General features: G+C 40.1%; 1 protein-coding gene across 1 annotated transcript; it reads left to right on the plus strand.

Moving 5' to 3' along the window:
• DMTF1 (cyclin D binding myb like transcription factor 1) lies at positions 1-26364 on the plus strand. The gene is made up of 17 exons (XM_065743738.1): positions 1-102; positions 5838-5954; positions 6514-6633; positions 7225-7319; positions 8004-8118; positions 11592-11668; positions 12902-13059; positions 13851-13883; positions 15020-15129; positions 15656-15884; positions 17550-17701; positions 18922-19137; positions 21394-21479; positions 22192-22350; positions 22777-23163; positions 25255-25402; positions 26235-26364. Exons 2-17 carry the CDS (start codon positions 5846-5848, stop codon positions 26342-26344), a joined length of 2304 nt encoding a protein of 767 aa, XP_065599810.1. The 5' UTR covers positions 1-102; positions 5838-5845; the 3' UTR covers positions 26345-26364.
• The last annotated feature ends 108 nt before the right edge of the window (positions 26365-26472 follow it).

Below are 26472 nucleotides of genomic sequence, written 5' to 3' on the forward strand. Positions count from 1 at the left end.
CCTCCTCCTCCCCCACCGCAGCTCGCTGCCGCTCGGCGCCTCCATCCTGGTACTTCGGAGTCTCCATCCTGGTTTCTCAAGTGCCCGGACCCAAAACAGGAAGTAAGCGCGCGGGGGCCTGCGGGCTGCCGAGGGCCGGGAGCGGCCGGGCCGCGGGGACGTGGCGGTGCTCGGGGCGGACCGAGGGCAGCGGGAGGAGGGAGGCGGCCATGGCCGACCCCGCGCTTCAGCCGGGCTGGAGTGAGCAGGGCCGAGCCGGACTGCGCACGGCCGGAGCCACTGCCCGCTGAGAGGGCGGGAAAATGGCGGCGGCTGCGGGCCGGGCACAAATGGCGGCCGGGGCAGGGGGGCTGAGGGTTTGGGGTTAAACTTCCTTCCCTTTATGGCGGTGTCTGTAATAAACGACCAGCAAGGCGTTGAAATCGGACCATTTTTTTTCTATCGGGGTGTGGTTGGGGTATCCTGAGCTTGGGGGTTTGGTGTGGTTCGTCTCATTGCTTCGTCTGTATTGAAGGTGATCATTTGAGGGTGCTTGGGGCTTTGAGTGGGTTCTGAAGTGTGTTACTCTGCCTAGGTCAGGGTGATGACGAGAAATCCGACAAAGTAAGTTGACACATTGCAATACGTCAAGCAGGTATTCCCTTTATTACAGCGCTGGGTGCGTGGGGGATCTCTCCACCAAATATGCACACTGAAGAGAGAAATGGCTACACATTTAAAGGCATAACACATTAATATTCCTCACATTCCAAAGATATGGACAGAAATTCCAAAGTGAGTGACATCTCCGGTGGTCATAGGATTAAAGCTAGAAATAAATTTCCAGATGTTAAGGGGATTACGTTGTGTCGCTAGCAAATCTACCTCCTTATCTTCACAGGCTCCCCCACTGAGTTGCAAACAGCAATTCCACTTATCTTCTTTGGACCCTCCATTGTGTTGTAAACAACCACCCTACCCACCTTTGTTTTGTCCTTATCTTCATGGGATCACCCTTGTATTGAGTTGCAAACAGGAGCTCTCTTCACAGTATGTGCATTTCTATGGTCCCTGAGTTTCTTCCTAAAGTTACCTGTTTGCTCAAGCTATGATGCCTAGTTTAGATTAAGTCCAATTCAATTTTTTGATTCACGGGTTTACATCCAAGAGCAGGACCAGGCTTCACAGCTTCTCCGTTTCTGTGTTTGCCCATTCAAGAGAAGCTTTTCCTTTATTTCCTATGTTTTTTTTTTCTTCTTTTTTGAGATCTTTTTATTCACCAGCATGTACTCAGGCACAGTGCAGCGTGGCACACTTCAGGTCTTCAGCTCACGCTGTTTGTATGCCTTTATTCACTATTGTTTAGGTCCGTGTGGCTATTGTAAGTCATACATCAAAGTAATCTAGAAAATCGTTTTTGTTTGCCAGCACTGCTCTGGCAAAAGATGCAATGAATTCCTTGACAGCACGATTAAAGTCCTGTTGCAAAGACAGAAGACATCTTAGTAAGGAAGTGGACACTTCTAATTCAGAAGTGACAGCAACTTCATGATTGCTTTCTGGACATCTAATACAACTGTCCGTGTAGGATTGGATGGCTTACCCAAAAGACTGAAGAGTGAGTTGAACACCTGAAATGGAGGAGTTGGACTCAATATCTTCATCTTTTCCAGCTTCAGATATTCTGTGGGAATAGTTTTAAACTAGAAGAGGGAAAATGTAAGTTAGATGTTAGATCCTTCATTACTGGGGGTGGTGAAGCTGTGTATGCCCTGTCCCTGGAGGCATTGGTCCCTGGGCTGCCTGATGTAGGGGCAGCCAGCCCACAGGAGGGAGTTGGAACTGGATGGACTTTAAGGTCCCTTCCTTCTTTGATTCTATGAAATATTTACCATGTGCCTGTACTGTTTCTTACCATTTCTAACAGCCCCTTATTTGTGAGAACTAGCTCTGTGTTCATCTACCTAACAGAAAGCAGCAGAGCTATGGTTTTATCTTACACCTTCTACAATTAGCATCTAAAATGTGATTGTTATCCTAAATTCCTGCTTCTTTATAATGGTGAAGAAGTCGACCACTTAATGCTTCAAATGAAACTGGATTTTCATGAATGAAAACACTTCAGTACACCTGAGTCTTACCAAGATTCTTATTCATACCCATACTTGTACCTGAGGGGTGCTTTGTGTTACTGGGGAGACACTTTCTTGTTTTGTTTTCCCTTTTGAAGCAGTGCAAACTTCACTATGTGTGTGTGTGTGACCTTTAAGCGTGCTCAGTGCTTTCTATAAGAATATCAATGGCACTATCAATGGCTAGCACTCATGGAGTTCCACCAAATGTAACTGAGAACAGTTTGTCTCATCCACTACAATATATTCCCTTTATTTGTGGTGCCCCACCTCCTTAAATACCACTAACTTGTAAAATGTAATCGTTCTTACAGGACTGCAGTCTCATATTGATACAGTTTAATAAATCCTTGTGTATATTGATCTCAGGTCTCTGAGTCCTTGTGTTTGATATCCATCCAATTTGGTCCCCTTCTTAGCTTCTTGCTGCAGCTGTTGAAGTCAGTTCTTCTGTGAGTTTGATTTAGATTGGAGTGTAACCCATGCAGTGTGGGAAGAAAGTTTTTTGGGTTTTATGGTTTTTTTTTCCCATCAAATAATGGCATGAAAGAATTGGCTCTAGTCAGTAGCATCTGATTGTGCATCAGAAGTGTTAAGCTTACAAAAGCTGTGCTGTGGAATGCAGTAAATATTCAGGTTTTATTAAACAGGAGGTGTGTGTTGTTCTGGAATGACACTGTTTCCATTGTGTCACTTTAAGATGAACACATGATCCTGAAGCATCCTATGTGAGTGTTCCCTCTGATACTTCAGTAAGTGGAAGCCTCCTTTAGTGTGTTTTAATTTTTGCTTCCTTCAGAGTTCAATGAAATACACCTTTTGCACAGTGTGAAGTGCACAGCCTTTTATACAAGGATTTATGTCTGTTCACAGAAGAATAGAGATAAGATGGAGCTGATAACAAGGCGTAATGACAGAACCTTGTCTGCAAGGGAAAAAGATGGTTTTTTTAGAAGCACTTAATTTTCACAGCCCACAGAACAATTGAGCCCATCTGCCTGATGAAGATGATGAAGAATTACAGGAGTTTTTTATTCAAATGTTCCTTTTGTGACTCAGTATAAAATAAACATTGTTATTTTCTGCCTAGATTTGCTGTATGTTTGTTAAAGCAGATAAGAAGTACTGTATTATGTGGTGGAAAATCTACGTTGGCATTGTGTAATAAAGGATTCTTGTGGGCACAGTATTCTCGTATCTCTTTGGTTGTACATTGAAACCTATTTTAGGGTTGTCAGGAACTGTTAAAAGTGTTAGCTTTGGTAAACACTCCCAACGATCTATCAAGGCTCTATAAAGTGCTTATTAAATTTGGATTTATTTCTCAACTGTTAGCTTAGAAATAGAAAAATCTTCAATCTTCACTGCATTTCATTATGCACATCCACGGCTGTTAATGCATGTGCAAATCAGCGCTGTTCCCTTTCCCCACAAGCTGACACCCTCCTCCAGAACATAAAATTCCTGATAGATTTGTATCTCTGCAGAAAGTATTGGAGTCCAGGATGAAGAAGTGTCCTGGCTCACACTTCTGCAGTCAGCAGGCTTCTTTTAAATAGAAAGCAGTGCATATCCAAAAGCAGAAATTCACGTTCTCCACAATGGTATGAAAATGAGGTGGAAGTTGTGGAAGTGAGGAGGCTCCTTGTTACAGTCTCACTTATTAAAAGCTGTTGGCTGTCTCTGACGTTGTTGTTGTCTTTTTCATTAGCTGAAATATCAGTATAGCTGATGGGCAGGTGCCCATATTAAATGGAACTTGGGTGGCCCATCCCAGAAGATCTGTGCGATGGCACAGCATTGTCTCAGCACGGCTTCAGCTGTCAGCCTGTGAGAAGTGAAGGGCCGAGGGCACGTGGAGTGTCAGAGCAGCTGTGTGAGGGTGTTCTCACCAGGAGTAGTTGTGTTTTCTCCACTGAACACCCCGTAAGTTTCAGGCGGTCCCCTCCTACATTGCATTTGATGGATCTCCAGCATACGTGCCAGTTCTGTTGGTGCTCATCTGGAAATCAGTGATTCTTGTAAAGCCTGGGGATTTGCAGGTCGTTTTTAATTCGCATGTCTCCTAGGTTAGTGATGGTGTCCTGGTGTAAATGTATCTTGAGAGAACACATTTCTTTGTTTCCTTTAGTTTGCCTTGCATTTGAGCATTTTAACTAATAAAAAGATAAAGTCCAGAAGAGCCACTTGGCTTTATCCTCATGTTCTTTACAGTGAGTTTTCTTGTGAGGTTCCAGCTGATCCATTAAAGCTGATTGGAATTTTTCTGTTCAAGTGAACAATTTGGCTCTTCCTCATTTTTCACCAAGTCCTGATTACAATTATTAGCCAGGGAACTTGAGATACACTAAATGTAGAGTGTCCAACATGGGACATGATTCTCTGTTTCTTGGAGTGCCTGCACCTCCTGTTGGGATGAACCAATCTTGGGAGGATGACAGGAGGTTATAAAAGCCCTGCTCTGACCAGGGGTTACACTACGGGATGTTTCTTTGTTAGAAACATCACAACTTCTGGGACAGTGCTGTGCACATCTTTCCATGCTTTTTGGGACCTCAGTGCTGTTGTTAGCTGTGGTGCCTCAGCTGTTGTCTGTGTGGATTCCTGTTCCTGCTCTGTGACAGCTGCTGGTCATGATGTACCTTCCTCCCCAGCTGCAGTGGAGATCTCAGGTATTGATGAGCAGCATTCTCCTGAGTAATAGTTATCCAGAAAGTTCATATGAATTCTTCACCTTTTGGAGTTCAGGTTACCTCTTTTGATTCTTAACATTCAGTGCTGTGGCTGTGCAGCAAACATCCCAACTACTAAAGACCTGCCCTGGTTTGGTCCTTCCAAGAACATACTGCTCTCAGGAATCTTCGGTACCAGAGACCGTGTTCTCTGATGACAAGTAATTTATTTATTTATTTATTTATTTGGCTGTGTTTGAGTATACATATTTATTTATTTATTTCCAGTTTTTATCTGTACTAGTTTACATTGAAATTTGTTCAGTCTTTGTGTTTCTGAATAGTGCTTCCGTGATGGCAGTGAGATTTACTCCTAGGAGCACTCTGTAGTGCTGCGGTTCACTTACTTCAGTTTATATTGCTTACTCCAAGCATTTACTACCTCTGTATCTTTTATGCTGGTGACTACCTACATCCAGCTTTTCTGGTGCTTATGTTCTTTCTTTGGTGGTGGGGCACTAGCAGTTATTTGTATGTGTGGAAGGAGAATAAAACTTTGCAGCTTAGCACTCCAAAAATAGCTCCACCAAGAGCAGTATGAATACAGAGATATTTCTTAGCATTGATTGACTTCACAAGGTTACGTAACAGTGAAGTTAATAAATGAGAAATTTATTTATTATATATTATTAATAAGAAATGTAACAGATATCAAAGGGGCAAATATTAAAAGATGCTGAAAAAGCAAGAGCTTAGGTTTGTATTCCAAAAAAAAAAAAAGAACAAAGTAGATGTAAATGCTCCTGAGTGTTGAGTGTTATTTTAACTAGAATAGTAGCTTTGAAGCTACCAGATGTTACTCTGTGCAATGTGTAAGAATGCAGAAGTAGCAGTGGCAGGTCCGTCTCTTTTAACTCCGAAATCATTCATGTAAAAGAACAGGTGGAGATTTGTTCTTCTCTGTTAAGCTTTGATGGGATGTTTGAGAAAAAGAAGCCAGCATTATGGGCAACATGTCAGTCTGGAGGAAACTGACTGTGCATTGCTCTTTCAGGTTTGAGTATGAGCACAGTTGAAGAAGATTCTGACACAGTGACAGTAGAAACAGTGAACTCCGTGACTCTGACTCAGGACACTGAAGGGAACCTCATACTTCATTGCCCTCAAAATGGTATAGTATTCTATTGCACACTCTACTCTACTCTACTCTACTCTACTCTACTCTACTCTACTCTACTCTACTCTACTTTTTTTTTTTAGTTGATCTTACTGTCATTCTTGTCTGCCTCCGATTAGACAAGCTATTGGGATTCTGTTTATTATGCTGAGATTAATTCTATTTCAGTTTAAAGAAGGATGAAGTGTCATGTATAAGACCCAAAATTCTGTAGGTATGTGCCTAACAAGGCTGTTCAATTTAATTCATTGAAAATGTGTTCTTAGCACTGAGCACGTACACAAATTTCTGTGGGCTTAATGGTTTTGTTATGCAGTGAAGAGATGATTTAGGAAGGATAATGGTCTGTGGGTTGAATTAATGAAGAAAACTTTACAGAAATGTACGTGAACTGTTACTGCCCATAACTAATGTTAATGTCCTGGGCAGTAAGAAAGTTCTCAACTCATCTCTGACATATGCTTCTGCTTTCAATTTGGTCATTGCCTGTTTTTTCTCAAGAGTTCCACTTTGCAAACAGAAAGGGAACTGTGTTGTATGTTTTTGTTGCTAGATACTGATGAAGTAAACTCTGAAGACAGTGCTGAACCTCCACACAAAAGGCTTTGCTTATCAGAGGATGACCAGAGCCTTGATGATTCCACTCCCTGCATTTCTGTTGTTGCAGTTCCAAGTAAGTTGTTTTAAGTTGAAGCAAATGTTTCTGTTGCTAAGAGTTACAAGTGAACTTTCTAGATAATAAGCAAAATATTTTGAGTTCTGTTCACAAATTTTATTAATACGCTTATTTATCATTTTTACCTCTTGGAGTCTTGGATGATTTGCAACAATTTGTATTTACAGTACTGGCAAAATAAATCAGCCTTATGGACAGAGGACTGTGCAGGTACACGTGTACTGTGCAAGTGCAAGGATAAGAATGCTACCAAAAGGCTTGAAAGGTTTCTCTGAGGAAAAATCCTGAAGATAGGACAGGAAAGGAAGCATCATCACAGTGCCTGATGTTTGCCCGAAGCAAATGTGTTTTATTTACATGTTTCAAATCAATTTATGATTGTAGTCGTGAAAAACTGAATGTTTCCATATGCAAATTTTGTGAACAGAGTTGATAATCATTACGATGATTTTACTGTGTCTACAATTAAATACCAAATAAGGCCTCTTTAAAATTGTTCAGAGCTAAGGTGACAATTTATAAAACCCATGTAACATGCGTAGATATGTTACAGAAGTAAGGTATACAGCTAACTTTCCTATTCTGAAGTTTCAGAAAATGATCAGAGCTTTGAGGTGACCATGACTGCTACCACTGAGGTAGCTGAAGATGAGATTAACGAAGGAACTGTTACTCAGATTCAGGTACAGTAAAACTTCAAAATTGACCTTTTTATTTATATTGTTATGTAAATTGAAATGAAAATGGAAACAAAGAGCAGAAAGGTGTTATTAGATGAATACAGTTACTTTTAGTATGAAACTGGTGTATTTGAGCATAGACTTCATTTGTAAATGTTCTGTAAAGGTGCAGTTGAATCATTTTAAGTATATAAGAGGTTGTTTGAATCTGACTTCCCTCCTGAAGAGCAGTGCAGTAAACAGTGATAGATGTAAACCTCCAGTTCTATTTGCTCTGTAGTAATCAACATAGAAGTAAGACAAGGTGGTGGTTTTTTTATTATAAATGTAACTTCATAACAGAGTTAAGCAGGCTTGTCACCAGTAATAATTGCACTCTGTTTTCTTTGTGGGTGTACCATATTTGAAAGTTCTCTACTGAAGGTGTATTCTTCCTACTCACTATAATTTAAACAGTGTAAAGAATGATTATTTAATTCATACAGCATCTGTCATTAAGATGCTAAATCTTACTTTAAGTCTTTTGAGAGAAGTGATTTTACTTTTAACACAACATCTGAAAGTGGCACTTTCTGAGCTTTCAGCAAGGTAACTAGGTACGATGGTTTCTTTTTCCTTCAAGTTATGCCTCTGTGTTAGATAGGAAGAACTGAAGATTTCATGTGATCTCATTCTTGTCTTTTCAAGATTCTTCAGAATGAACAGCTGGATGAAATCTCTCCAATGGGCAATGAAGAAGTGTCAGCTGTTAGTCAAGCCTGGTTCACAACCAAAGAGGATAAGGATTCTCTGACAAATAAAGGTAGGATACTTAAAATTATATTCTCTGTAGGAATGTGAGCTGTTCAGAATGCCCTTGAGAACATTCTGCAGGTTGTATAAAGTAATTTCTGGACTGGCTTTTTTAGTGAAGATACTTGAGAAGACCAATTCTAAAACTGCAGAGAAATCTAGTGCATTAAGTCTTCACCACCTCTCTTAAACTTTGTGTGCAAGAAGAAAGATTAAACTCAAGGCACACTTGGAAGGGAGGAGAGGCGATGCTTGAAGTGGTCACAGTAATTCTAGTGGCCATGTAGAGAATGTGTCTCAGTGCAGATGAGGCAGATGGTTGTATGCCTGCTCCATTTACCTGGTTGGGAGATGGGAAGCACCAGTCACAGGGTAGGTACTTGTGGAAAAAAAGGATTTCTGAACTTCTGCTCAGGTTAATACTAAAATAACCACTGCTACTCCTAAAATTAACAGCCAACAACATTTTTCCCTTTCCAAATGCATGATCACATAGCAGTTCAGCAGTTGCTGAGCACTTCAGGTTTGTTGTTGATTTTTTTTGTCCTTCCGCCCTCCCAGGCATGCCTAAGCAACTTACATAGTGTCAAATGAGTACATCTCTCTGAATTCCTCAGTCCTTCCACTGTTTGTTTCATCCTGACCTTACTACTTCGCAGAAAAAAACTCTCTTCTATCAGTCCTAAGCAAAATCCTTTATTGTTACAAAATTTGAGGAGAAAACTTGTTTTTCTCTAACAGAAGCAAATGGTCTCTTACACAGTGAGTTCTACTCCAGAGTGCTGCTGAGTCAGTGAAAAAATGTGGATGATGCACAAAGAGCCCAGATGTTGGATATGGAGAATGAAGAGGAAGGAAGCCAAGCAATTTTGTCCATGCCTGTTATACTCATTGTCCCAACTGCATGTTGTTTCTAACAGTTTTTCCATCCTTGCTATTTATTTATTAGATGTATAGAGCTTCTGAGCTCTTCAGAGATCCCTTTTCATCACACTACTGAGGCAGCCTGGTAGAAAGCACATTACTACATTTCTGTGCCCTAGGATGAGAGGCCATCTTCTTGATAGCTGATGGTGAAGGACTTCTGCTGAGATCAGCACATTCTCAGCTCCTACTGAAGGAGCAAATGCTGGTGATCTGGCAGAGAAATGGCTGCGTGTGGCTTGATGACCTTATGTTTGATGAGAGTCCTGCAAAACATGTTAGAAAATTACTGTTTTTTTTTTTCTGTAGCTCTCTCACAGACATATCAAGTGGCAACACAAGTGGCATTTTACACTTGTGAATGAATGAGGGTACTAAATCTGCTGATTGTAATTAAGAGAAATGACTTGGGGAAGACCTTTCCAGTGAAATATGCTTATTTGTGAAACTGTACTAGCTGAGCTCCTTCTGAGGTCTCCACGTGATCAGCTATGGAGGAATCCTACTACTTGTCTCCACTTACAGGAGCTGGAAGTTTGATGTGTTGCCTGAGCTTGTCATTTTATAACAATCTCCAGCTGTTAATACCCACAGGTCACAGAATCACAGAATTGTAGGGGTTGGAAGGGACCTCTAAAGATCACCTAGTCCAACCCCCCCTGCCAAAATAGGCTCCCTGCAGCAGGCTGCACAGGTAGGCATCCATGTGGGTCTTGAATCTCTCGAGAGAAGACTCCAGCACCTCTCTGGGCAGCCTGTGCCAGTGCTCTGTCACCCTTACTGTGAAAAAGTGCTTATGCACATCTGCACAGAACTTTCTATGGTTCAGTTTGTGGCCATTTCCCCTTGTCCTATCAGCACACACTGCAGAAAAGAGTCCAGCCTTGTCCCTTTGCCTCCCGCTCCTTAGACATTTATAGACGTGGATCAGATCCCTTCTGAGTCTTCTTTTCTCAAGGCTGAACAGCCCCAGGTTTCTCAGCCTCTCCTCATAAGAGAGGTGTCCCACACCCTTTATCATCTTTGTAGCCATCTGCTGGACTCTTTCCAGGAGATTCTTTTCTTTTTTGGAGGTCTTGGAGATAAGAAAGCATGATAAGCTTGGCTCTAAATATGCAAATGTGAAGTACAAAAATAGACTTTCTTTCCTAAAATAGTAGGGTATTAAAGGTTATTCCATGTAAAGAAGTAGCTGTGTCCCTTCAGAGGTCACTTCTGGTGCTTTGGTAATGGCATGAATCTCAGCTGTAGTAGTAAGTTTTGCCTCTGTAGCTTTGGAAGAAGAGATTGAAATCATCGTACGCACGAGGGAAGAGTTTTCTCTTGTCAGTTTGAACAGAATTAGTAATAATGCCTGTATTTTGAATTCAGGTGAATAGTGTCTTTTGGTGTGTTCTGCTTCTCAGCTCCGGTGATTAGCAGGCTGAGAAGGAAGTACCCTGACTTTCCTGAGCAGAGATGGGCAGGTAGCCAGCACTCACCAAACTGGGTCACCAGCATAATCTTAATTAAAAGTGATCATTGCTATTAAGTATGTTATAAGGGGAAAATGAGGAAAGTAAGCATAAATTCAAGGGGGGAATGTATTAATGTTTTATTGAAACCAAGTCTTGGAATTTTTTCTTTCAATAAGGTGAATTGCTTTTACTTTCAAAGCTTAGCTGGCATTGAAGTGACTAAGGGTCGGTCAGAGACAGAGGAAGCATAAAATTTGTTGTTATTGATTTGCCACTTTTATTTGTGAAATAAAACTCAGCATCAGTCTTTTCTGTTGTCTTTGACCACTGGAAACTATTCTAAATGCAAAAAAAGAGAGAGGATGTAGTTTGTCAGAATACACATACCTCTCTGGCAAGCACTCCAGTGAGTAGTGCTACTCACATGCTGGGATGCAATAAAGCATGTAGGAGAAGCCCACAGTGCTGCCAATTTCCTAAGTAATATTATGAGTCACATTTTAAGTTCCAGCTTCTGGAATCATCTGAGCACATAGTCATTTCTGTTGCTTTCAAGACAGAAGCTTTCTGTTTTTTCAGGTTTCTACTTTTTTATTTTTTTCAAGTTGGATATTAGGAAAAATTACTTCTCAGCAAGAGTGGTGAGGTGTTGGCACAGGCTGCCCAGGGGGTGGTGAAGTCACCATCCTTGGAGGCATTCAAGAAGCGTGGAGATGTGGCACTGAGGGCATGGTGAGGATGGGTTGATGGTTGAACTTCGATGATCTTAGTGATCTTTTCCAACATTAATGGTTCTGTGATAGTTTTGCTGAAGAAAGACCCTGAAAACGTGAGTTGGCAGCACGAAGAGAAATCTGTTCTTTTAAAACAATAACAGTTTTGACAAGGCATCTGACTTGCTTGCTTTAAATATGTCTTGGCAGTTGACAGTTACCAAGTATCATTTATCAGTTCTGAAATAACATCTGTTCAAAAGCAATTCTAGTTAAAATACCTAAAATTACTGCTTATTTTTCTTTGTTAATTAATCGCAGTAATGAGGAATGTGTTTTCTGATACGTTGCTTTGCTGACTTTCACTTCAGTTTCATTTCTGTTTTAAGGCCATAAGTGGAAACAAGGGATGTGGTCGAAGGAAGAAATTGACATTTTGATGAGTAACATTGAACGTTACTTAAAGGTATGTGTTAGAGTACATTATCTGCCTGTTGGGATAGCTGTACTCCTACGAGAAATCAACTTCCTTCAGCACTTTGTAGAACGTGCTATGCATTATTCTCATCAGTACATAGTAGATATTGTCATTTTGTATTTGAAATACATAAGATAGTTATACATATAAGATTTAAGACTACAGAATGAATATTGCAAAGATAATTTTTCTTACAAAGTGCTGAGTTCAGCTTCCAGCCTCTTGATACCCTGTATCATAGCTGTTTTTACCATGCCAACAGGATGTATCTTTCTTACCCTTAATGTACCAGTATCATACTGCAGCATAGGAATAGGCATGCAGTTAACATGCCGACAGAGATAATTGCCAGTAAGTCATACTTGTGGTAGGCTTACAGCTGAGAATATTTGAGTTTACTCAGCACTTGCAGCTGCAGATCCATAGGCTGGATATTACAGGTTCACCATCCTTCATTTGTGGATCAAAACAGCTCTGAATTCAGACTTCGCATAAGAAATGCATGGTATTGGTTCTAGCAACTTTTGCCTACCCACATCTGCATTAGAATTTCTGCCACTAAATCATTCGTATTGAGTAATACTTTTCTAATGAATGTTTTTAAGCCACTTAAGTAACTGAGTTGCTGTTAATTTGTCTGATTCATACTTTCTCATCTATCTTGCTGCTTGTTTTCTGGAGAGGTGGTACTTTGAATAAATAAACTGTTATGGTTTTTAGTTTAAGTTGGGATGAAACAAAAACTTTCCTTTTATGCTTAATTCCACTGGCTCTTTTGTATTAAAATCTGCTTTCTATTTCCATTAGAACAAGAAGAGTAGTTTAACTGGAAAAAAACTGCTTTTAGATCAAAAATACCTGAAGTAATAAGTTGATAGATAACTGTTGGACAACTTTCCCTTGCATGACACCAAGCTAACTCTATCAAACTATGTTTTTTTTACGATGTTCAACTTCTGATAATAAAATATGTTGGACAGATTTTATGTGGAGGAGAGTTAGAGTTCTGTTTCTGTCCTGGCTTCAGTGTTTAAAACCAAATGTTCGAGACTTTTATTTAAAGTAGCTTATTTATAAATACTCAGTTTAAATCTTGAGCTTTCTTACTTGGAATACATAGAGAACTGCACGGTGGTATGCTAAGCTTCAGTTCTTAAATGTTCTACTTGATCTTTAGGAGTCTTCATCTAAGCTTTTTTTTTTTAAAATACTTCCCTTTAGGCCCGTGGAATAAAAGATGCCACTGAAATTATATTTGAAATGTCAAAAGATGAAAGAAAAGATTTCTACAGGACAATAGCTTGGGGTCTGAATCGGCCTCTCTTTGCTGTTTATAGAAGAGTTCTTCGCATGTATGATGACAGAAACCATGTTGGAAAGTATGAAAACCTCTAATGCTGCATGGTTTTATTGGTATGAGTAGAGTCATTTGTTTAATGTTTGACATGTTACGCATGAGACAGAAGATGCTAGCCAAACAGACCCAGCTCTTCCTGATCATAAGTGACCTCTGCTGAATTCTGCTTGAACAGCCGTGATAATATTTAAGTTGATGGTATCCACAACTTAAAAGGCAGACTGCAGAGGGGATTCTGATGCAATTAGAAGACTTTGACACAAGCATGGATCTGCTGAGGTATAGTTTCTTTCTAGAACTGTGACCTTGAGCTAATTGCTCTTAATCCATCTGCCCTTAGCTTCCCCGTCTGTAAAGCAGTGGGTATGGTGCGATCTGGAAGTGCTGTAGGGGCATAAGGTTTTAGTTTTTAAAGATGGTTGCAAAGTAAAATATTATCCCAATGGTTATTTTTTTAAATTGATTTCTGCCTTATGCTGGTTGTAAACTGAGACAGAAAGGAAAAAAAGTAGCTGTTTGTTTGAGAGACTGACAGATGACATTTTAATTATGTTTTTAAAAGTGACTTCACTGAGAAAGGAGAGTTTCAGTGAAAAATGAAAGAAATTTTAGACCAGATTGCCTTAGAAATGCACTGATGTGATAAATGGCAATTCTTCACATTCTCTCCAGGCGTTCTGTTATTATTTCTTAGAGCTGAAATTCCTTAATCTTCGTGGTAATTAAAATGTACTGTGTGGTTAGTAAAACAAAAACATTTGTGCTGTGTGCTTTCTCTTTAAAATGATGTCTTTTCATTTATCTGTTTCCTAGGTATACACCTGAGGAAATTGAAAGGCTTAAAGAGTAAGTCTTTTTATTAACAAGGTTGTGTACCTTTTTTGTACTGAGTACCTTAAGTAGTTGAACAGGTTGTTTTGTTGTATGAAATCACTGTAAAGGCAGGTGTAAGTTTGGGTTCTTCAGCTATCAGAAAGTTGTAGCCTTAATCTGAAGAGAGATCTAAATTGTGGTTATTTTTGAGTATTTTCTAGTGTATATTCATGACTTAAGTAACATGCAGCAAAGTCTAAAACAAGCCTTCTGCTGAAACTAGCAATGCTTCAGGTTTTTACAGGCACAGTCAAGCTCATTTGTGGATGTGTTAGGGGAAAACAGCAATCTCTTTCTTCAGGAAACCTCTGCTTTGTAAAGAAATTCAGTAGTCATGGGTAGGATTTCCATATGAACTATGAGAGAGATATATAAATTGTCAGTAAGGCTTTTTGATTTTGCTGTCAACCCATTAGGTCAAGGAGGAGAGGCAGCAGGCTTTATCTCCTGTTACAGCTTGGAGAAAGCAGTTTGAAGAAACCACATTGGACTGAAGGAAGGCAGAGAGCCCATTACATTACATTGATGGATTTGTTTGAATCAGTTTAGCCAGTTTGTCACTCACAAGGTGCCTGTGGCTCTAATTGTGTCATGAATACTCATGGCTCAACATGATAAGCAACCCTATATTGTCTGTGGGATGAAAATAACAGTTACAATTCTGAGTATGATTTTGCAGTATTTTGAGTTGTAGTTTGCCTGGATTTTGATCAGGTATTACTTAGATTTCTCCAGCAGTCTCTATACCACTTGAAAAGTAATCAGAAAAAGCTGTGTAGAAGGGAGATAGCTTGTTTATCTAAACATTCATAATGTGCTTGCACAATAAATAAGCTTCACAACACACCTGCAAGACAAATAGATGATAAACATTCGATGAACAAGTATCCTGAGGCTTAGCTATACCATTCAAAAGGTTTCTAGAGATATACTGAAAAATTATCAGTGCTGACTGAAAATATATATAATGATGTACTGCAGTAACAAAGAGACTTCTCATTCTGTTTTTAAGCTTGTAAACGACACATTTTTCCTATTTTTGTAGAGTTACTTAGATAATATCATAACTGTGCTATGCTAATAGTGCTAATAGACATGTTTCTTTTCAGACTGAGAATCAAGCATGGCAATGACTGGGCCACAATAGGAGCTGCACTGGGGAGGAGTGCTTCATCTGTAAAAGATCGCTGTAGATTGATGAAGGATACCTGCAACACAGGTGAGGTAAATGCTAGGCAGTGACATACTCCAGTTAGACCTGTCCCATCCCTGCCTTTGTCAAGAACAGATTAGATAAAAGGAAGAAGTTCTGCCTTATGAGGGTGATGAGACACTCATGGAAGAACTTCATCAGACTTCACGCAGTTATTCTAAGCTAAACCCACATGTGTTTAATTTACTTCAACTCATATAAGTCAGGTAGCTCAGACCAGGTTGCTTAGGTAAGTATTTTGTTAAGTTCTGTGTGGCTTCATCCACAAGAAGAGAGGATAAAACTCTCTTTTTGACAAGAGTGTGGCAAAAATGAATTATGAATTATGAACCCTAACCCGATTAGTCAAGGAGGTGGGTTTTTTTTTTGTCAATTGTCTGTAAATAAGGGCAGTCATACCTTATTTGCAAGCCATACTTGCATCTGGAATATGGCATTAGGTGATGAAGATGAATTTATCCGTTGACATGTCACAGATCAAAACAGAGGGCACCTGCTGCTGATTAAGTTGGAGGGCTTTTCTCTCTTTCAGGAAAGTGGACAGAAGAAGAAGAAAAAAGACTGGCAGAAGTAGTTCATGAGCTAACTAGCACAGAACCAGGTGACATTGTCACTCAAGGTGTATCATGGGCTGCTGTGGCAGAACGGGTCGGAACACGCTCTGAGAAACAGTGTCGCTCTAAATGGCTCAACTATCTCAACTGGAAACAGAGTGGGGGGACTGAGTGGACCAAGGAAGATGAAATAAATCTGATCTTAAGGTTTGTTTTTTCAGTTGCTTTTAAAGGTTCAGAATATGTGATGCTGGCAGGATTCCATTGGGGTCCCTTTTGCTGGTTTCTTAGACTTTTAAAAACTTTAGAAGCTTCCAAAAGTCACTGCTGCATTTACAGTTCCCAGAGATTTATTATTGAACATATTTTTTGTTTTTTGTTTTTTTAGTGAATTTTAGTGCTCGTGAAAGGTGTCAGATTGAAAACCCTGGAGACTGAAGTCTTCTTTATTCCACAGAACAGGTACAGCACAGGCAGCGACCGTGCAAGCTTCCCACACATTGCCCCACCAATGCACTTTAACCCTTAACTGGAGGGTAGTTCAGTCTCCCTGCCCATTCAGTCCTTGGCCTCTCTGATGAGATGACCAACAAGGGTCAAGTGTGGTGGTGGTTTCTGTGATGTGGACGTCTCGTCTACAAAGAACTAAACTGAGACTGCAAATTAATTTCATGTAGGCCGACAAACACAGATTGGATGTCGGCATTTTTGATGACTCCATTTGAACTAGCAACCTGATAGCAAAAAGCTCAGTAACTTTGGAAATCTTTTGCTCTCTCCAGTCCTCCTCCCATTTCAAATGCCTTTAACTCAGGCTTTTTAGCCAGTGGATTTTTATGGGTTTATAGCTGGGGGTGGGAATAAAAATCCCAGGCATATAGGGGGATCACAAAATTATTTACAGAGCACTATTCACTAATTTCCTCAATCTGTTTGACCTGAAATCAAAATGAGTAACCTGATTCTACATTTCAGTATGTGCTGGTTATAATTCTTAGTATTTATGTACAAGTGGTATCTTTTTAACTCTTAGTGCAGTAATCCTTCAGGGCTGGTTTTGGTACCTTTTTTTTGTTTTCTTTTTTTCTGTTTTTTAGCTAGCAATATTCAGTATCATTGCTTGATTTATGAAGAGACCTTAACTTTTAGACAAATCCTTTCCCTTCTTGCAGTTCACCTCCCTTTCATGTGCTCCAGATACAGATGAGCAGGAGGCACTTATTAATAGTGTTTACACAGATTCTGGTGGAGTCCATTGTGTGCATAACATCTGCCAGAGCTGTGTGGAGACTGCTCCTGTCCTGGAGTGCCTGATGGGATTAAATAATGAGGAACAGTTTAATATTGTAGCCAACTTCATCTTTATCTACTTTGGCTAAGAAGCATTTGAGAGGAGGCAATAAAAAAAAAATTTAAGGATGGATGAGTATTATTTAGGCAAAAACAGAAGTGAACATAACATGAAATTAATTAAGTGAAAGTTCAGAGCGAATCTCAGGAAATATTTCCTGTCATGGAGATGTGTTTGAGGAATGGTTTTCCAAAGAATAAAAGACACAAATGCCATCGTTTGTAATGCCTAACAATAATCTGAGTAAAGCCCTAATGTATATGTAATAAGGAGAATAATCCTGCATGGCAAGGAGATGGACTGGATCATCTAACAGGTCTAGTCCATTTTCTGTTTATGATTGTGCTTGACCTCTGGCAGCGTGGAGCCTTGGAGGCGTATGTCGATACGTGAGCTCTGGCAGAACATTCACTAGCATGCCATTTTGCCTCTGTTACATGTGACAAGACCAGAGATGTGCAACACCCCTTCGGGTCCAGAGGTTGGTTCCTAACAGGTGAATCTTTTCTGTATCCTGTCAGGATAGCGGAACTTGAGGTTTCTGATGAAAACGACATCAATTGGGATCTGCTCGCTGAAGGATGGAGCAGTGTCCGCTCCCCGCAGTGGCTTCGGAGTAAATGGTGGACCATCAAAAGACAGATTGCAAACCACAAAGATGTTTCATTCCCTGGTAATGTACTAGTTGCACACTTTTCTGAACGTGCACAAGCATCAAAGGAATAAGGCTGACAAGGCTGGATCTTTTTTTTGTCTGCTTAAAGCATTGTGGACCGAAGAGTGCATTACTCTTAGGCTGGAAGTTACTGGCCCCTTGGTTCTACTGGCTAAATTGCACCCACATCCAGCTCCTTAAGCCAGATTGTGTACAACTAAATAGTAAATATTGCCAACTCCCCTCACTGCTTTAAGTGAGAGCACGGAGCAGGCAGGTCACAGTTGATGATGGTTTTTAGAATGGAGGGCAGCACTCTAAATGTGTCGCTCGTTGCTTTCATATTTGGTCAGAGAAACTAGATCCAAGGAGTATTTCAGTCTCTGTGACCTTCCATTCAGTCCTTTTCTGTTGTAGGGAGAGGAAAAATATCACAGAAATGTAGAAATTAGTCATATTGTAATAAAAGGTGTAATGTAATGGGAGGATGTAGTTGCTTTATATGTTAGAAAACTTACATTAGTAGGTAGTTGTTGCATCAAATAGCTGATAATACAATTACATGACTGAATCAACAAGATCTATTCATATTTACCAGATGACTAATGCTTGTGCTGTCAAAAATGGGAGATGTGTAACAGTTCCCTCTATTGCATACTAGAAAAACAAAGGCCATGGCTTTCTCACTTTGTGTGCTGACTTTAGAGGGACCAAAGTAATAGTAAGGGAAAAGAGGTGTGTGGTTTTATTGAAGTAATGGGCCACTGTGTATGCAGATTGTAGTGCAGCTGCTGAGAGATCAGTTCTGACTCTTGGTCCCTATTTCCAGTGACAGGTCTGTCAACTACATGAATAAATCCAATCCAGTCTTTTGTGAGATTGAAGGTTTTACTTCTTACAGTAACATGGCCCAACTAGTGGTACAACATTTAACTGTAACTTGGGAAGATACTGTGCTAGCTTTTGAAAAGGTCTAAAATATTATAAGCTTTTCTTTCTTTTCCACACATACTGAAATATCTGGGTTCCCTGAGAAACTCAGACTCACTCCAGTAGGTAACTATAAATGTGTTGCATGTGTATGCTAACTGTTTAAAGTCTCTCAGAATTTTTAAGGTTCCAATTTCAGAAGGATTTGGTTGTTGTCTCTGCTTCTTTTTCATCCTTTGTAAATGTCATGTGCAGCATTTCAAATGCCCTTCTCCAACATACTTGAGCATGAATATTCTTTCTTTCAGTGCTGATAAAGGGTCTTAAACAGCTGCATGAGAACCAAAAAAACAATCCAGGGCACCAGCTTTCAGAGAACAAATCTGGAGGTGGATTACCAAACACTAACTCCAGTTCAGGGGTTCAGCATGTGCAGATTCGAGTGGCTCGCTTGGAAGAGAATGCAGGGAGCACACCAAGCCCTGTGACAGCTTTGCAAATCCCAGTCCAGATTACACATGTCTGTAAGTAGCTGAAATGCATGACTTGCTGTCCTCTAGTGAAAACAAAGCTTTCTTATGTTAAGAAGGTGAAGGAGGAGTTCATTCTGCTTTGGTCTTGACGTAATTTCAGGTAATGATTCCTGTTCTGTTCTGTTTGCCCGTTTCTAACCTCATTAGGCAGGTGTAACTACAACTGTGACAATAGGAGCTAGAAGTTGCAATTGTAGTGCCTGCACACAGGGCCTGTGTGCACAGACAGGAGAGTATACTGTATAACATGTTAGTTGAAAAAACCTCTTTTGAAAAGGGCTCTTGAGAACGTGCAGAGGCCTCTTAAGGAAAATGCGGTTTTATGTTTAATATTCAAGTTTCTTCTGGTAACTCTTGTCCACAATATGGAATATATTTTACAAAATCTTTTTTAAAATAGATCACCAGGGTGCCTAATTTCTGATAAGGAACAGTAATGGAAGAAGGTATGTAATAGTTTTTCCAGTCCTGCTCCATTTTGTGCAGTTATTTCTCATGAGTTCAGCTGATGATCTTCTCTAACCGACTTTTAGACTGGTGTTTCCCATCCTCTCAAGTGAAAGAGCTTTGCTCATTAGCAAATGTTTATTGCCAGCTCTACCCTGATGGTCATTTTTATTCTTTGGTTTTGTAGCTGATTTTACAAGGTAACCAATTACTCCAATCCTGTGAGCCCATATGCAGCCTGTCTTCTCCATTGTCTGCCATTCTGCAATGTTTGTGAATTTTAGGAAAATTCAGTGCTTGCTGATTAAAATGTTAGTTAGTTGGGCTAAGAACTGATTCTTTAGAGTATGACTAGCAAGGCATTTGGTAAATAATTTTCTGTCTATAATTTCATTAGATTAATCCGTCTTAATCTACTTAGGTGTCATCTGTAGAATGCCATGCAGTCCCACAGCTTGAACTTTTTAGCTGTAATAACACATCAGTAGTGTCCTAAGTTCTATCTATCTTGGTCAAAGCTACTGGTTTTTGATTATTCAACTGGTATTCTGTAACCCTTAGTCCTTTCAGAGTTCTGTAATGGTTATTTTATGATGTCACTTGCCTCTGTGTCTGCTTAACAAGCCTCCTCCCCATACTAATCTGCTTTTTGGAAGAGTTTGTGCTTATGTAAACAGAGTGAATTTTTTATCATGTCTTTTCTGTCTGTTTCTCTATGCCTTGAGAGCTAAACCTATTAGACAGTTGCAGCTGCATGTGATAGAAGACTCAAGAGTTTCAAAGGGGTGATTCCTATAAGCTTTATGGACATAACTGGCTGAGTAACAGGCCACACCTCACAGCTGTCTGCTGCTGGATGCCAGGAAATCTGCAACAGGAAACCTCAAACCTGCTGTTGCAGTAATAAAAGTTTCAAAATCAGAGCTCCTGTCTTCTTAGCAACCAAAATTAGTCTACTTGAAAAGCACAGACTCTGAGATGGTTAAGTTTTCAGTGCTCATAGCATTGCTGTCGACATATCTTTTGCCCTGTGTGTATGGAATTACTGCATAATCCTGGACAAAATATTCATCTCCAGCTTCCTGGAACTTCTGAGTTTTTCAAGAATAAGTAAAGTTCTTAATTCTGGTTCTGAGCAGAGTTTCTGATACCTTTTAAAGCCCAGGGTACTACTTGTTTAGACCTGGTGATCTTGAAATGTCTGATAGGTAAACCATACTTTATGCTTCTCATGGCTACTGTTAGCATGAATGGAAATAAAAACATAAATACTTGTTCTAGGAGTGCTTACAGCTTTTCTACAATTCAGTCACAGCACACAAGATAAGCAGCTACCTTGGGGAGTGCCTGATGTGTCATCAGTGGCTGACATTACTGTGGAGAGCAAAAGAAGGTTAAAACCAAAAATAAAAATAAAAAAGCAATATATAAATAAACAAATATAATAAATAATAAACACCTAACAGTGGTTTCAACAAACAATACTTGATTCTAAAGATACAATAACACTGGAACTCCTAACAAGTTTCATACAAATCTTAAGGAATTAGATGATGTCAGGTAACTTTACTGTATTTGCTTTTATCACTGTGCATACTTTTTTCTGCTCCTTTGGAGCCTTCTTCATATGATACTGTATCTTAGGTTCCAGTTAGAGAACCTTGTCATAAGGTTTGCAGTATTTTCATACTACTGGAATTACCAATTTTCTGCTGTGTAGCAATTACAGTGTGTAATGCTGTCTGTGGGGCTGAAGCATTTTGGTTTATGTACTTACCCTTTCTTTCCTTCCTTTTGCAGCCTCAACAGATTCCCCCACTGCTACAGTTGACTCTGAGACGATAACACTGAACAGTGGAACTCTGCAGACCTTTGAGATTCTTCCAGTAAGTAACAGAACTGGTATTTGTTTTGGTGGGTTTTTTTTCCTCTTCTGCTATTTCTAAGACTGGAACTGGGCATTTGCAGAAGTAAGAAGTCTCAAATGGATAGAGGAATTTAACACATACAAAACCTGTAAAAGTTCTAAGCAAAGTGTATTTCCAGAGTTTTAATTTGTTAGGAGTACAGAGTACAATGTGAATTACAGTTAAATGCTTTAAATCTGTCTTGGTGCTTTAATGCTGTGAAGTTTTTCTTTATGCTTATGTTTTGTTGAAATTTGACACAAGAGGCAGAGGAAGCTCCCAGCAGAGAGATTCTCTTAGTTCCATTGTGCTGTGATTTATTGCAGTTTTTGTCTCATTTCAGTGTTGAGACTTAAGTTGAATGTATTCACTCCCTACCTGCTGTTGTACAGTATAATACACTCTGCATGACTCACTATTTATCTTAGTAGCCTAAGGCTGTAATTTATTTATCTATTTATCTATTTATTATCTAAGTAATTTATTATCTATTTATCTTAGTGCTTCTAAGGCTGTAGATGAGGTTGTGTGTGCACTCTTACTGAGTGCAGTAGGAATTGGGGTTTTCTTTTGTTTTGGGTTGTTTTTTTCAGGGGCCATTCCAGTTAGGCTAAACAAGCATGCTCTGAGTGCTGAGTGCTGCCCAGGAAGTCAGTGTGTTTGGGTATTAAACTTGTGTTATCTCTTGTAGTCTTTCCATCTCCAGCCTACAGGAACACCGGGTACATACTTACTGCAGACAAGCTCAAGCCAAGGCCTTCCTTTAACACTGACGACTAGTCCTACCATGACCCTAACAGCTGCTGCTGCTCCAGCCTCCCCAGAACAGATCATAGTTCATGCCTTATCTGTATGTATTCTGAGTGGTGAAATGTCTGAAGTTTGGGCAGGGAGGAAATTTGACAGTGTGGGCATCTGTCTATATTGGCATGTTAACTTTGTAAAGCAATCCTTAAGTCATAACAGTGCTACTTGACTTAAAATACTGAAATATGAGCATGTCTTTTTTGCTTGAAAATTTGGTTTACATAGTTCTTACTGTGGCTGGACATGATGTCTCCATCTGGTGGTTTGTCCCAGCTAAACAAAATACTGATTTCCTGCTGTTTATTCTAACGAGCAAATACTGAGGTTCACAAAACTTACAGTGGGAGCCCTGGTCTTTATTAGAGGGAGGGAAAGAGAAGAAGACTGGAAATTGAATAAAAAATGTGATGCAAAAGGCAGGAAAAGAAAGAAGCTTTCTCTTTTTCTTCTTTCCCAAATCTGCTTACAGCCAGAGCACTTGTTAAACACAAGTGACAATGTCACAGTGCAGTGCCACACACCAAGTGTCATCATCCGCACTGTTGCTGCCGAAGATATCTCCTCCTCTGTCACTCAGGCAGAGCTTACTGTAGATTCAGACATTCAGGCAGCTGACCTGACAGGTCCTCCTGATAGCCTGGAAGCAAACAGCTTCCCAGATGACATCCATCAGTCCAAGCTGAGCGATGAAGAGCATGCAGCCTACAATGAAGACGATGCCTCAAAATTCAGCGGCAGGAATGGCAGTGAACTGATGGATGGAGTTATGGTAAGAACTGAAGAGGAGATTTCGGGTGGCAGCCTGAAGCAGGAAGAGGATTCTCACTCTGATTTACCCAGCACATACGTCACTGAGGTAATTGAGTGCATAATACCTGATTTTTTTTTCCCTGCTTCTATACTGAGAATGATTTGCTTGCATCTTTGACCTTTATGCTAGTCGGTTCATATCAATATGCCAGTGATTTAATGCATGTTATAATTCTAAGAGCTTTTTTTTTTTTTTGGATCCTCTATCATTAGTATGTTATGAATGTGGAAGTGGAATGATTTAATTTGGAACTAGGGCTTAAATTTAACTTCATCTCAGGCACTGAATATGTCCCTAGCTGTGGCTTCAGCACTCAGGCTACTTCAGAGTGGTGATTGTAGGAAGTGATGATACTATGGCGTGGAACAGCTGCCTTCATTACTGTTTGATGCTGTTTAAACCAGGCTGTGAATTGCTTGGGGCATGTGTTTTGTAGGTAGGCAGACTGCTGAGCAAAGGAGGTGAGAGAGAGTAATCAACTTTTGCTCTATGAATCTAATGATGTACTTCTAGATGCACCACTCACCTCGGTTTCCATTTTTGAGGACTTCCACTAAACAGAGTACTCCAGTTAAGGATCTCTTAAATAGGAATGAGAAGCATTTAAACCATCTAGATCTGTTCCTTCCATTTCATTCAGCTCAAATACCTCTGATGCAAAAACAAATGTATCCAAATGATTTCAGGCGTGTATTGTCAGTGTAAAATTTGTTCTTTATAATTCTTACTTGCCTTATCCTTCTAGATAGATTTAAGCTTAAATTCCAAGAAACAGAGACTGTCTATTTCTAATTGAAACGTTACTCTACAAAGACAGGTCTAAATTATGCTTTCTTTAAGCCAGTGTTACTCCTCTGCACTTTCGAGTTGTCGCTGTATGGGCAGTCATGCTGCAGAGTTGTGTTACTTCTGGCTGGGAAAAGTGCCCATTTGTCACAGTGGCATTCTCAGGTTTTTTTCACACCTCCTTTTCTCAGTTTTAAGCTGTGCCACATAGTGCTTTTCATGGGAGGGTTTCAGCTGTGTTCCTCTGCAGAAACCGACTTTTGCAGGTCAGGTACACTGTGTCTTGCATGAATGGGTATGCATCTGGAGTGCATTTAAATCACTGAGCTGCAGCACAGGTAGTCAGCTCCTCTTCAGCAGCACCAGAGAAAGCCTGTGCAAAAAACATTGTGGAAACCACACAGGGAAGCAAGTTCACTGTGAGTAACCAGAGCTTGAAGATTTCCTTGAGCAGAAGGGGCTGTTACCTCTCACAAACATTTCCTGTACTCTCTGAAAACAGGAATAAATCCCTGTGTTTTCACTCTGCTACATCTGCTGTTGTTCTGCATCAGTAATTCCTGAAGCTTGAGTGAACCTTACGCACGCTGCACACAAACTAGAATTGATCTGGTTATTGTGGCAGTATTAACTTGGATGTCTTTTCACTACACATGCAGAACCAGGAGTCCACCGGAGTGTGCTGTGACACTGAGTAAGCCAAGTGTGCTATTCCTTTCCAATGTTAGCACTACAAGGACAGGCAGCAACAGCAGCTGTGGGACTAAAAGAAAGTAGGGATACTGACAGCTTGTATCTGGAAGGGAATGAGCGTGTTACCAATTTTTTGATGTAATGTGGTTCAACCGAAAAAGTTCTGAGCTGCCTTTCTGTCAGCAACTTAAAGGATGAGGCACTACATTTAAAATTGGTCTTCTGAGCTCTGTGTCCATTAGTAAAATATTGACACAGAAGCAGGAGTTAGGAGATTTAAGTTGTTAAGCTCTGGTAAACCTGTCACATTTGTGGAGTTGTTAAGTACTATAAAGGTATTGCTTCTGTCTCTCAGAACATCGAGGGAGCAAGTAGAGGAAAGAATCAGTTGTTCCTGTTAACAGACAGCATTTTTTACTTACCTGGGAACATTGTATCACTGCTGTGCATTCTCTCATTTTAAATGCCTGTCTTAGAATGAGATGTACCCTACCAGTGCTGAAGTAGCTAGCTCAGATGTTGACATTTCAACTTAGAGAGAGAAAATTCATTTGGGAAGTCTGTTGCTTCTTACGGAGTATGGCTGGCCAAAGCAGGTTGTTCTGTTTGTGCTACTGAGAATAACACCCAAATGTCCTTTCCTTCTGTGTTTTGCAGGACTTGGGTTCTCCAACAATAGAAGAACAAGTTGATCAGCCTACAATAGACGATGAGACTGTGCTTATTGTTCCTTCTTCCCATGGTTTTATCCAGACATCAGATGATATAGACAGCGAATCAGTGTTGCCCCTGACAACTCTAACAGGTATGACAGTCCCTTTGTGTAACAGATGCTGGAGCTAGGACCCACTACATCAGAATAGCACTTCTGAGTTCCTTTAAACAATGCTTCAAAGGTCCTTGCTTTCTCTGGAGTTCTTTTCCTTATTATCATTGCTGTGAAACTTGAACCAACTTGATAAGCTCACTTACTTCAGTGGAAGTGGAAGAAAGTCTCACTGAACCTTGTGGGAAAAGCAGTAGAACAACAGCTGCTTCATACTGAGCTGTTTCTATTGTCCTTGAGCCTTGAATTAGTACACATAGGCTAACGAGTAACTCTGTTTAGAGTGTGTTTCTTCATGCTTGCTGATAGAATGAAATTGGTTTCTCATTTGAGACAACACCAGGGACATCAGAAATGCAATTTGCCACTTGTTACCTCTCGTGGTGAGAGGCCGGGCTCTTTGGGATGTTTGCATGGCACTCACCTGGAAGGGCTCAGTAGTTTGTGCCATGCTTTCCAGTGCCAAGAGTCATCTCAAACTTGGAAGCAGCACAGGTATATTCTCCCAGTGCTGCACCTAACAAATAATCCTTTCTGGAGGAAGGATCTCCTTGCATATCCATCTGAGGGTCAGCCTTAGGCCTGAAGCATTAATACCTGGGGAATCCAAACCTGAGTAGCATTGGTTGCATCTGTGTTAGTCACAGCTTCCCTTGAGATTAGAAATGGAGAACCAGTTTTGTTTGATTTAACATTGCCTAAAATTGTTTCATAGCTCAGACTGCATTTTCTGTCTCACGTGTATTTAACATTTTGTTATATTGGAACAGCGAGTAATGAATGAGTTCTAATTTACTGTGTCTTTTGACAGATCCTATCCTACAGCATCACGGAGATGGGTCACACATCATTGGCTCATCGCTGGGCAGTCCTGACTCAGAAGATTCAAAAGATGTTGAGGACCTAGTGAGCTGCCACTGAGAGGAGCAGTAACTGTCCGTTTTGTACTGGCCGTGTTTGCATTGTGAAATTAGTTACAACCCTGTGCCACGTTTCTGAAGCAAGCAGTCAGTCCATGTCTTTAAGAAGAAACTTCAACAGTTTGAAAT

Source organism: Cyrtonyx montezumae, unplaced genomic scaffold, assembly GCF_038088225.1.
Source record: "Cyrtonyx montezumae isolate F1298 unplaced genomic scaffold, pur_monq_1.0 scaffold_3, whole genome shotgun sequence".
In the NCBI taxonomy this organism is placed as follows: Eukaryota; Metazoa; Chordata; class Aves; order Galliformes; family Odontophoridae; genus Cyrtonyx; species Cyrtonyx montezumae.